The sequence below is a fragment of the Grus americana genome, chromosome 4, assembly GCF_028858705.1.
Source record: "Grus americana isolate bGruAme1 chromosome 4, bGruAme1.mat, whole genome shotgun sequence".
Lineage (NCBI taxonomy): Eukaryota > Metazoa > Chordata > Aves > Gruiformes > Gruidae > Grus > Grus americana.
In genome coordinates, this window is record NC_072855.1 from 32,289,184 (window position 1) to 32,302,194 (window position 13,011).

At 36.4% G+C, this 13,011-nt stretch overlaps 1 protein-coding gene across 2 annotated transcripts in view; it reads left to right on the forward strand.

Annotated features, from left to right (window-relative positions):
* TUSC3 (tumor suppressor candidate 3) overlaps positions 1–13,011 on the forward strand; it is a 129,722-nt gene that overhangs the window by 40,508 nt on the left and 76,203 nt on the right. For both annotated transcript variants that reach the window (XM_054825394.1, XM_054825395.1), the window contains exon 2: positions 9,150–9,319. In XM_054825394.1, coding sequence (XP_054681369.1) covers positions 9,150–9,319 — 170 coding nt within the window. The remainder of the gene's footprint in view (positions 1–9,149; positions 9,320–13,011) is intronic.

Below are 13,011 nucleotides of genomic sequence, written 5' to 3' on the forward strand. Positions count from 1 at the left end.
GTTGTAGTATCTTTTCTCTAATTCATAATTCATCCTTTTGATATTTCTCATTATGTTCTTAATTACTTCCATGCTTTTAAAAAACAGTAAAATAAAACAGTAGGGAAAAAGCCTATAGTTGTATAAGGCATCTTACCTAGACTTATTTCCATAAACTCTTAAACAGTTTAACTTGTGTTTATTTAATGCAGTACAGTAGGGATTCTCTTTCTTGAAGTAAACTGTGTGCTTGTTTACAGTACTAGAGCCCTAATATGTAATTCATATTGTTGACTTTACAGACTTTATTTAAATTAAGTGAACTTTATGAATACTACATTCATTAAAAAATAAAATTTGTGACAATTTGTGAAATTTTTAAAAAGAATTAAATACCAAAAATTAATTTCATCTATTTTGAAAGAAATTGCCAATTTTAGATTATACTTCATGGAAATCAAGGATCTTTTTATAATCAACCGGACAAAATACATCCAGGTAAACCATTATGCACATTACTATCTATCTTGCATTTTCTACAGTGGAAAAAATATTAGTGTTATTACTTTCTTGTATAATAATCAGAAAATGACAGCTCAATGTAATAGGGAATCAACCAGTTTTTTCTTAAATTGCTAATAGAGCAACTTACGGACTAAAATAAAAAACCTCAGTGATTTTAGGTCTATGTTCATTTACCTACTCAGCCTTAAAAGGACAATTTTAGGCTTAATACCACAAAATGTAGTTTATTTTGCGTAAAGATGAAAATCGGTGTCTGATTCCAAGAAGCAAATCCTCAGTCACAGCTAAATGACTTCAAGTCAATGGAGCATAATATCAAGTCAGTCATACTGTGCTAACTTACGTGGCTTCTCAATTATGTTCAGGCAATGGCTTTTAAAATAAGTACATAATCTGAAAGGGAAAAAAGTATCCTAACAGATTTCTGTATATTTTAGTGGTTAGTAATATTTGCATTAACTCATGCTTTTCTTTTTTTTTTTTCCTTTTCTTTTTTTTAAATTAAAAAACAGCCTTTGAAAGATGATGGAAAGCTCCAGAGGAGAGAGGAGGACAGGGAAGGAAACATTTGCAGTACTGATACAGCCATTCTCAATAGAAGAATTAGTTTATGATCTTACGACTTATAGAACAAATTGTACTGTGCTTCTGATGCCTCCAGAATTTAATGTAAACATTGCTAATTTCTGCTGCAGAAAAGTATGTTGCCCACTGGAATATCCAGAAAGTTAATCCTGGAGTTCTCCATTAGACCTAGGGTTTCTTGTGTTGTAAATTGAGAAATCACATTTTTAAAAGTTTGTAAATTTGACATGACCCATGGTTTCTATTCCTGATTATAGACACATTCAAAATAGGGAATAAATATTTTGGATAAAGCTGCCAATGTTGCATGTCTTTCTTTGAAGAGGAATGAACTTTTATCAAGTCAAATACGTTTTAATTTTTTGCCAGGGTCCAGAATAATCTAAGGAAGTGTTGGAGAGGAGTGAAGATCTAGACAGATGAAAGAAATTACTCTTCTTTAGTACCTTCAAGTCCACGAGCCATGTAAGGTCTTGTTTAGAAGGCTTGTGCAGGAAAGTAGTTATCTATCTTCTCCCTTTTTAGTGAATAGGGAACGATATAAGTACATAAAATTACCTGAGTATATGCAAGTATTGTTTGTCAAGGCTTACAAACTATAAAACTATTTTTGATATCTTCAGGGATACTGATATATTGGTAGTGTAAATTACATTTGTATGCAGGTATCAGGTGAACAAGGGACAACAGAGGAATGAATGTAAATTTAAATAGGCTGTAACAACACTTTGAATGTTAATTCCACTGTTTTTCATCCATTAATGTAATGGAGTCAGTAATTATGTATCTGTGAACGTTTATCAGACACATTTTTAGAGGAGTTAACTATTCTTAGTACATACTGCTGAAATGCATTTATTAGTACAGTTAGTTTCTCTATCCTAGTATTCTTAGTGTAACTAAGGACTAAAAAAGACTATTAAATTGGAATTTAAGCTACATATATCAGCTTGAGAGACTTAGGAGGTAGTTTACATGCCTTATCAGCACAACCTTGGTTTTTTTTTTTTACAATGAGCGTTGTCATGAAATAATTACCTACAAAACTAACATTTCTTGGGCATTTGATGCAGCTAAGTGAACAAAGCAGTCTTCATCAAGGGTGGTCATTCAGTCCACATTAGCTGGTAGTACATTCCTTGACGCATAAAGGAAACATGGAAGTCAAGCCACCTCAGGTTTTTTTATTTGCAATATCATAATTTAAGAAATACTTTACAAAATCTTTAGTTAATTCATCTCCAGTAGCACATACAGTATAAAATCATTAATAAGAAACTCCTTACTTTATTTCTTCCACTACAGAAACTGTGAAATTTGAGCTACTGGACTGAAGTTGAATTTTTCATCAGGAAGGGGGAATGCCTTGGTAGTAACCAATGCCTCAGCCTTTATAGTGATTGACAGTAGATTTAAGGCCCTGCCTAATTTTTTTGAGGACTTTTCCTAGTACCAGTATCTCATCTTACAGATCTTGATCCTGCCTTTCTAGAGCTGAAGTTTTCCATGTTTACATGTCTTTAGTATTCAGGAGCTACCCTCTTACATCCAAAAGAGCTGAAACCTGAAAGCAGCAAATTATAAAGCCAGTGTGTTTCAAATGAAAGGAGGCTCATTTGGACACCGAAGCATTGAGTAGTATCATTGGGACTTTGTTCTTTGCCTTTTTAAATAGCCCTTTATGCCTTAAGTTACCTGTGTAATGTTGTTCTGACTGAAGGCGAGGTACATGAAAGGAGGTCTAAAGAAGAAATTTCATTCAAAATACACTTTCAGTAATGTAAACCAATTGGAAATATGTTTATATGATAAAGACAATCTGATAAAACTTTTGTGAGAACTAAGGAGAAACTTCCCTTTGCCATACTCCAGCTATTTTACTATGATGTATATTTCCCAGCTCGTCAAATCTGAATCAACAAGTGTTTAAATCTTAAGTATTTTTTGTTGTTGTTATTTTAAAAATAAGAGGTTTGTTTTGAAAATGTAAGTGGCATCCATTGGACAAACAGAGCAAGCGTCATTTAGGAATAGCTGGGTGGGTTTTTGTTTTGCAGGTTTTTTTGTTTGTTTTGTTGTTTGATTGATTGTGGGGTATTTTTCCCCGAGAGATACGGTTTTATTTGGGCCAAAAGAAATTTAGAAAATCTGGCTAAGGAAGATTAACAGTCAAGTGAGGCAAAATGTGTGTATACAAGGTGGTGGTTGTTGTTGTTCATGTTTTGTCTTGTAGGTACTGTGTCTTGGGAGAATGAATAAAGCAAGCTGTGTTTTGAGAAGCTAATCTGCTAGTCACAGATTACGAAAGGGAAGGCTTATAGATGCCAAGCGCTATTTGGTTAAGAAGGAGATACGGGGGATCACTGGGAAGCAATCCCTAATAGGGAATTGCTTCAGGTGCAGATGCCAGAAGCTTGGCCTGTCAGCATCTTCTGTTTCAGAACTTGTCACAAGTTGCCTACGTTTTTGACAGGTGGCATAGTTGTTTCATCACATCACTGGAAACTGAGATCTATAATAGATGAACTTTAACTTTATTCTTTTGCTTTGTTCTTCATTCAATGATATGCAAAACTGGAAATGGAAAAATGTTTTGCTAGCCATAGGGACAAAAGTGGAATTATTTAGAACTGCTGTCCCAAGCAGCTTACTTCAGTGGGGACTGCTTGTTTGCTTAACAGGATTGAAGCCAAAATAGCAATGACTCTGCTCTACTTCAGCAACAAAAATAAATTTTCATAGGTGATCTCTTTATGGAGAAATCCCTGTCCTAAGCGAAGAACTGCTTGTTGCATCAGAACACTCCTGTATTCTGGGTTTTCTCAGTTACCTTTTAAAGGGTTATTTAGTTTTGAAAAAATACTCTTGTGCCATATATTTTAACTTGTTTCAAAACAGTGTAGGAACTGCAAGTAATATTATAGTTCTGTTTGTTTTACAGACATTAGCATCCATGTTGTTTCCACACATAGATCATACATGTTCTTTTAATCTGCTTGGGGCATCAGCTAATGAAAATAAATAAATGATACATGGCTGCCTCTTCACCCATTGATTTAAATGTTCTCTATGCTTTTATCAGTAGACTGTTGACCCTTTTGTAATTATTTGCACCAACAAAACTGCAATTTTCTTCGTAAAGGAAGAATTTCCCTTCTTAGGTTTATGCTTCAGGGTTGGGGTTTTTTTTTGGTTTTGGGGTTTTTGTTTTTTTCAGTGTTTTAACTAAGACAGTGGTCTTGAGTTACCAGCATAAAGCTAGTAAATGCTCAGACGAATTATGTAAATAAATGGGTTTAAACAAATGTAGGGTCTTTGCCTGTGTAGACTGTGGAAAGGAGCAGAAAATTAGCAGTCTAGAGCAAAAATGAAATAGTGTCTCTCATTTTCTGGATATAAGTAACAGTTGTTCGCGTGTCTCAGTCATCACAAGATGTGTTTTGTCTAGTGAGTCCGATTTAGCGACCCTCTCCCATTTTCAGATTTTCTCTGGCATAAGAGTTTCCCCAGAGGGTGGAAAGAGGCGAGTTAGTAAAATTTTTGTAAATGTCTGAATCCTAATGGGGATTCACTTTGGTGACAGTGTTATGTATGGTTTGTGTAGTTGTATGGTAAATGGTAAAAGAAAAATACTGGAGGACATGTTTAATTTCAGTACATTCATGGCAAGAATAATTTGGGATACATCATTGTCTTTTCTAACAATGCTTTCCTGGATATTAATAGATTATTATTTTTATTGTTATTCCATTAGAGTAATAAGGAAAATTCTGCCTTTTTCGAAATGTTTTCTGTCAATTTTTCTTCACTTTTCAACGCTCTCCTTTGTCCGGGTTTTCAGCTGGGATAGAGTTAATTTTCACAAGAAGCTGGGAGGGGACATGGCCAGGACAGCTGACCCAAACTAGCCAAAGGGATATTCCATACCATATGATGTCAAGCTCAATATATAACTGGCAGGGAGCTGGCCAGGCAGGAGGAATGGCTGCTCAGGGAAGGGCTGGGCATCGGGTTCCAGGTGGTGAGCAAATTGCATTGTGTACCACCTGCTTTGTATATTCTTTTATTAGTACTGATGTTATTTCCTCTCCCTTTGCTGTCATAGTAAGCTGTCCTTATCCCAACCCACAAGTTTTACCTTTTTCTTCTGGTTCTCCTCCCCATCCCACCAAGGGTAAGGAGTGAGTGAGCAGCTACATGGTACGTAGCTGCCAGCTGGGGCTAATCCACTGATATCCTTTACACAGGAGAAGGTAGAGCTCATACTTGTGCCTTTATTCAAGAACCTGGTTTTCTTATATACTCTTGTCTTACAAACTTTCAATTTTCTTATAAAAATATGAAAGTTACATTCTGAATTATGAAATTGATAAGGCCAGACAGTTACCTTGAGTATTTGTTTAAAATACACATTCCCCCTCCTTTTAACAGACTGGCCAATTTCCTTAGTGTCTGAAAAGTGGGTGTCTTTTTGATCCCAAGCTAAAGTAGACGGTTGGAATGTTGAAATGTGCCGTATTTCATGAACACAGTTACTGTAAAATGCACAGCTAAAATGGAAACTCATTTAATACTAAATTTATTTTCTTGGATTTCATTATTAAATGAGATGAAGAAGAGGTTGATAACTTATTCAGCAGCATATATTGTGCAAATGTTTTATAAATGACAAAACAATATCAGACCTTCGTCTATCTGTAAAGTGTTACAAATCAGAAAGCTGTAAAATATAGGATATTCCACAGACTTCGTTGTGGATTCTAGAGTTGTCAGTCCCGAGGTCTCTTCTATTAATTACTCTGCAAAAAGAGAGTTTCTGGAATAAAGTGGACTAAAAAGTGGTGGGATATCTTAAGTGCAGTCAGTTACCTAAGAGAAATATAGCCTATAGCAGCATGTTTCATGATATGTGTCATTATCTGCAATCTATTCAATGATAACTTTCTATTTGAAAACTGTAGATTTCTTCAGAATCCAGTGAAGCAAGTAGTAAAATTGTACCTAGTATACCTGACTCCTGAAGTACTAACGTGATTACCTAGTGTAGTAAACATACTAGGTTAGTTTGGTTACTAGCTTTTTACCTAGTGCATTTGGAAACAGCAAAGCAAAAGATACAAGTGATTGAGAACATTATGGTGAACTTCACAGTATTGCACAAGAGCTACATGAAGGTGATGTTATACATGGCTGAATCTGAAGGAATCAAGGCAGCTGTTTATTGGCAATAAGCTTCCAAATAAAACTTTGTATGGGACTTCTCTGAGTAAGACTCTTCCGATATCACTGATTATTTTGTAGAAACAAATTATATAGCAGTAATAGAGCTGGGTTTTTTCCTCCCCTGTTTTTTTTCTGTCGAGATAATTCTTTTGCTTTAATATCTTTAATGATACTTCATGGATTTCTATTTCTTTTCTCTGAATAAGGCCTATTCTGAAAAGCTTTTGGTTTTCTGTACCAGGTAGGATATTAGGCATCCTTCCTTTAATTTAAAAGTTGTGTCTTTTGATTAGTTCTCCTTGGTTTATCTTTTTGCTTCAGTTATTAAAGCTTTTGGGAATGTGGTACCCATCCTTTTTAGCTCCTTATGTTTTATTGTGCACTACTGACTGAAGGTCCTCATGTAAAACTAGTGAATTTTTAAAAATGAATAGAAAGATTTAATCCAGGCACTGTTAATCCAAGGAAATCTTACAAATGAGTAGGCTTCATTTTTATGTAATCTGCTTTATGATTCTTTTTAAAGAAAAGAACTTACATAATATCTTTTTGAAGCAAAACTACCAAAAACATAATATGTCTTTTAGCAGAAGAAAAATTGTAGTATTAATTGGTTCATTGGTATTCTCATGATAACAAGAGCTGTAAGCTCTCCTTCATATCTGTGATGACAAATCTCAGCTAAATTCTGAGAATAAGAATGAAAACCTACGAGATTGATTTTTTTTTTTTTTTTTTTTTTTTTCTTTTCTTTAAAGGGTCAAATAAATGTGGTGTCCTGGTTCTGGCTAGAATAGAGTTAATTTCACAAAGAGCCAGGACAGGTGAGCCAAGCTGGCCAGGGGCTATTCCATACCATGTGATGTCATGCTCACCATAAAAGGGGGCTGGTCGGGCAGGGGCAGCTTCGGCATGGCTGCAGGACGGGCTGAGCGTCCAGTCGGTCAGTCATCGAATCGGTAATTTGCTTTCCGTTATCACCCATTGTGAGTATCTGTTACCAGTACTGTTGTTTTCCCTCTCCCTTGCTGTCCCAGTAACCTGTTCTTATCCCAACCCACGAGGCTTTGCCGTTGTTTTTCCGTTCTCCTCCCCATCCCGCTGGGGAGAGGTGGGTGAGCGGGGCGTGGTGCTCAGCTGCCAGCTGGGGCTAAACCACATCATGTGGCTATCTTGGAACAGTTTGTGATTTACCCTGATCAAAGCTTCTTTTGAACTCGGAACTTCTGATGACCAGCTGTGCCTTATAAGGAGCTCCAAGGGGCATCTTCTGCTAATTTTTAAGATGGAAGATCTGACAGGCAAAATGTAATTTTCCTTTATCCTTGTAGTTCACTCCTTCCTTCCCCTCATGTATCTGTCTCTACTCTTATTTATAACCTTACTGATTTGTCAAAATGTTACTAGATAAGCCAATTTTTCTATTTCATTCTGGTTTTGGTTTGTTGGGTTGTTTGGTTTTTTTTTTTTAAAGTCCTAGAAAAGCCACCTTGTCTCCTTGCTCAGTTGTTCCTGCACAGTATTTGAGTTTTATCCTTACCTTGCCTGTCATCGTGTTGTCTTTTCTCAGAGCATCCCCATTTCAATATGTTTTGTTAAGCTAGTTTATTCTTCCTTTCCGCAGCAGACCCTCCTCATCTGTTTGTATGTCCTTTCACTAACTCATGCGTATTTTATCAGAGGTCTCTCACCTTGAGTTTTCTGAACTTAGTTTCTGTTTTGTTTGGTGCCCATTCTTCACTTTCTGTCTCTCTTTCTGTCTATCCCCTTCTGTCCTTCTCACTTCTTTCAGCACTCAGCTTCTGTGCAAGTAGTAATATTCCAGTTTTCTCCACTCTTTTTTTTAGCTCTTATTTGATAATAGGCAGCTTCCACAGTGTCCTTGAGCAGGGAACTGAAAACTTAAAACAATATGGATTGTTGCATTGATCCTCATATGCTGTAGGTGTAGCAGTCCACCTAGAGCATGGTCAGTGCAACCTCACTGAAACTAGGTAATTTAGGAGACTAAAAAGTCTCTGCTGACCGTGTGTGACATCAGGCTTACTTGATTAAAAAAAAAAAAGTCTAAATAGATTTTGATAGGAATAGTTAGATGAATGTGTTTAACTTGAGAGCCATCTTCTAATATGTCTCATAGCCTTCTTTTAAATCATTCATGGATGGAATGCTTTCATGTAAAAGAAAAGCCACACACGAGCAAATTTTTTTTCTTACACACTTACAGTTCAGCCAAAATATTTTGGGAATCTCAATCTTGAAAGCTAGTAAAAGCAATCATAACAGAATGTGCGTAGATGGGTTTATAAGACAGTGCGCTCCTGTCTGTAGCAAAATAGAAAGCTTATATTTATTTAAACTCAATATGATACATATTTGTAAGGAAATTCTGAACATAGTAACTATTTCTCTCTCTTTGTAGCTACACTTTTCTTTCATCTTAATATTTGAGTGACTGACAATATCCTGCTGTGATTTTTACTACATAGAATAAATATAACATAATGCTGCATTTTCTAAAGCTTCCAACTTTTAATGTAAGTTAAATGATTGCTCTGCTGGTATCTTGTATTTAGGCAGTCAACCTTACTCTACTACTTTGCCTTCAGTAGCAACCTGTTTGATTTCGTTTTATGTATCCTTTCTGTTCAAGACCACATTGAGTTAATTTTTTAAATGTTTAAAATCTGCTTGTCTACATATAAGACTAAATTGTGCTGTAAGCTATATACAGGTGCCCCCCTCCTGCTTAAGTCCATAGAAGCTCCGAGGATGTAGAGGTACAAAGTGCTTGAAGCTTAAGCTTAAACATTACTTATTCTTGTTTTCAATTACAGAATCTTTTGGCTGAGAAGGTGGAACAGCTGATGGAGTGGAGCTCAAGGCGCTCGGTCATCCGCATGAATGGAGACAAATTCCGAAGATTTGTGAAGGCTCCACCTCGTAACTACTCTGTGATAGTGATGTTCACAGCTCTCCAGCCGCAGCGGCAGTGCTCTGTTTGCAGGTAATTTATACCTTAGTGATCTTTTTCATCTTTCTCACCGCAGTTTTCAAGTGAATGTTTTAATCAATGTGCAATACACTGAGTAGGATTGTTCTTTGCATGAGATAGATGCTTATTATTTAACAGGCTCATGTGTTCGTTACAGCATCTTTTCAACTGCCTTTTAATCTATATGTCAAATTTTAGAAGTCTTCCTAGTTTTGGGTTTTATTAAATTACAGTTGAATAAAATGTGCACAACTGAGGAAGACTTTCTCCTTAAGGAATCTGCTTTATTTTATTATCAGTCAACCATGGTCTTTCCAAAGACATTTTGTGACAGAAGTGATTCATTACCATTTAATAATATGACACTCCACTGATTTCTTCAGTTGAAATGTCCAAGGCTCTGATGCAGATGGGAGTTACCCTGTGATTTCACAGCTTTGGACAGTTCTTACATGCAAGCCCCTTTTTCCACGAGGACATGCTTGTTGTAGAATATTGTCTGGCACTGCACTTTGATATGTTCTGGTGGCTCCTTTTAGAATATGTGTTAGAGTGGCTCCAGTATTCTTCTGAGTTGAAGATCTTTCTCTGCAAGTTCCTAGTTCAATAAGTTAATAAAAAAAAATGACTAATGATTGGCATGGAAATAGATAGGGTCAGGGCACTGAAAGGTAGTCATGCACTTAATTACCTTACTAAATCAGAAACTGAGCTAATAAAACCTTCTTCAGCCAAGATAGGCATTAGAAATTACTGTGTTTAGGAAGATACGGGATTATTATGCAGGGAGTTCTAAATAATATATGTAAATAGCAAAATACTCCATAAAAGTATGAAACACATAAGCTGTATATGAAGGAATATTATTTCTTGATTTTAAATAGGTGCATTTTAGACAATACACAAAGTTGGTATAATGTAGCAGTTTGTTAGACTTAGGTGTTGGAATGTGACATTTGCAATAGAAACTTTAACTTCTGTACCTGTAGTCATATATGGGTTTTATTAGATTTTTTTATAGATTAAGTTTTTGTCATTGAAGCCAGTTTGTCAGTTTTGAGGGACAGTATATAAATTGCGTTCCCATGAATTCACTTTCCACATCTGAACTCTGAAGGTGAAGGAGTGGGTACAGAAGCTTTCTAACGTTCTTAAGTCAAAGGAATTTTTTCTTTAAAACTTCCAGTATTTGGTTGGTGTTAATTTTTCTTCGTGTTGCCAGAATTCAACTTTAGGAGATGAAATAGAAGTTGAAAGTTTACCATATTGTTTTAAATCATTCCTTATTTTCCTACCCAGCTACACTGATCCTCATAAAACTGGGCTTAGTGTATTCGACATAATGGCCATAGCATATTCTTTCCCTGTGTTATGTATGGCCCTTTCATAGGGCATGTGAAAACAACATAAATATTACTGTTATTAAGGAAGTTAATTTTGCTTACAACTGTATATTGTTTACTGTACTGGAAAAGAGCTTATAATCTTCATCCTGTAATATGCCAGGCTAGCCATTTATGTACAGAAGCAACTGAAAATCTTTAAGCATAAAATGAAGGAAGAAAGTAACATACTGCTTTCAGTTGGGTTTAAGTAAATGTGAAGTTGCGATCCACTTTTTCATATGAAATAAAAGGAATTTAATGAGGTAGATCGTACTGCACATAAAACCATTATCAGGAAAATCGACATTTTTCAAATCAATGGCTAATTAATGGACAGGAGCACTGAAAGGATATACAGAACTAAAATGCATGCATTTCTTTATTGTTAGCTATTCAGTAGCCACTTTGCCTAAAGGAAAAATAGATTTTTAACTTAATCTTTAATGTTCTGTGAGGATGCTTTTGTCCAAGATTTAACTATTACTCATCAAAATATTTTCAGAACAATTGCATACAAAAAAATCAATGTCATATTTCAAATACAAAAAAGCACCTAGACTGAAATCTTAGAATAACTTTGTCACAAGATTTAGTATTTCCCCTCCCTCCTAAAAATTGAGCCTGGTGAGTTTGTACACCAGAGGATTATCTAAAAACAGTAAATCATTTTGTCTTTTCCCTTTGGTGGCTAGATTTGACATTTCAGTATTTTATCTCTTCCAAATGTCCAGTTTATAAAGAACAGGGGAGCAGTATTTTCAAAAGGGAAAAATATGTTTGTGTACTGGTGTAGCATAGAACTACATCAAATGCTAAGGATGAAAACCACAGCATTATACAAAAAAAAAAAAAAAGATAAACACTAGGATGGGGAGCAGTAGTAGGAAAGCTGGTCCTCTTCTAGAGAAGAGCAGTAAAAGTTGATAGTCATTAGAGTAGGCCATTGTAGATTTGCACATTTGAGGCCAGAAGAGATCATGTGTGCCCTATCTTAAAAATATAGTTAAAATAAACTATATTCTTTGTGTATCTGATTTTTCATTTGGTTATCTTTAGAATGTTTGTTTTTAAAATGAGCCCCTGCTTACAGTAAAATCAGTATGACTTTTCTGGCAGGTGTTTTGAATGATTTTGCCACCAAAGATGCAGGGGTAGTTTCTTACATTCAGAAAGTTAGTGTTACTTTTGACACTCTTCAGAGTGAATGCAAAGTCCGTTCGGTGATCCAAGTTCTCTACCAGACTAAGGACTATTAAGCCTGTCCATGCTGAAAAGTACTGTAGTTTGAACGTTGTCTAGAAGGTATGTAGGAAGGATTCCTCCCCTCCTGCCCCTCATCCTTTTTAACACCAGAGAAGTTCCAAATTTTCATAAAATTTGTTTGATGTGATCTTAGCCAAGTCTTAAAATGTTTGGAGGCATGATATTTAGACATTTCAAAAAAGTCTTACCTTCCCATATACCAAGGACCTGCATGTGGAAAGCTGACCAAATTTGTCTCAGAGAATCCAAGTCTTTTCTGTGCGCAGTAAGGAGGATATTGTAACATCAATGATGTAAATTACTTAATGATTTGTGAAGGTATATGGAAATAATAATAGAATTGTAGAATGGTTTGAGTTGGAAGGGACCTTAAAGATCATCTAGTTCCAACCCCCCCTGCCATGGGCAGGGACACCCTTCACTAGACGATGTCGCCCAAAGCCCCATCCAGCCTGGCCTTGAACACTTCCAGGCAGGGGGCATCCACAATTTCTCTGGGCAACCTGGTCCAGTGTCTTAATCACCCTCATAATGAAGACTGTCTTCCTCATATCTAATCTAAATCTACCCTCCTTCAGCTTAAGGCCATTACCCCTCGTCCTATCACTCCATGTTCTTGTACACAATCCCTTTCCTACTTTCTTGTAGGCCTCCTTCAGGTACCAGAAGGCTGCTATAAGGTCTCCTTGGAGCCTTCTCTTGTCCAGGCTGAACAATCCCAACTCTCTCAGCCTGTCTTCATAGGAGAGGTGCTCCAGCCCTCTGATCATCTTCGTGGCCCTCCTCTGGACTCACTCTAATAGGTCCATGTTTTTCTTGTACTGGGGACCCCAGAGCTGGACGCAGTACTCCAGGTGGGGTCTCATGAGAGCTGAGTAGAAGGGGAGAATCACCTCCCCCAACTTGCTGGTCACGCTTCTTCTGATGCAGCCCAGGATACAGTTGGCTTTCCGGGCTGCAGGCACACACTGCCGGCTTATGTTGAGCTTTTCATCAACTAACAAGTTCTTCTCCTCAGGGCTGCTCTCAATCCATTCTCCGCCCAGCCTGTAGTTG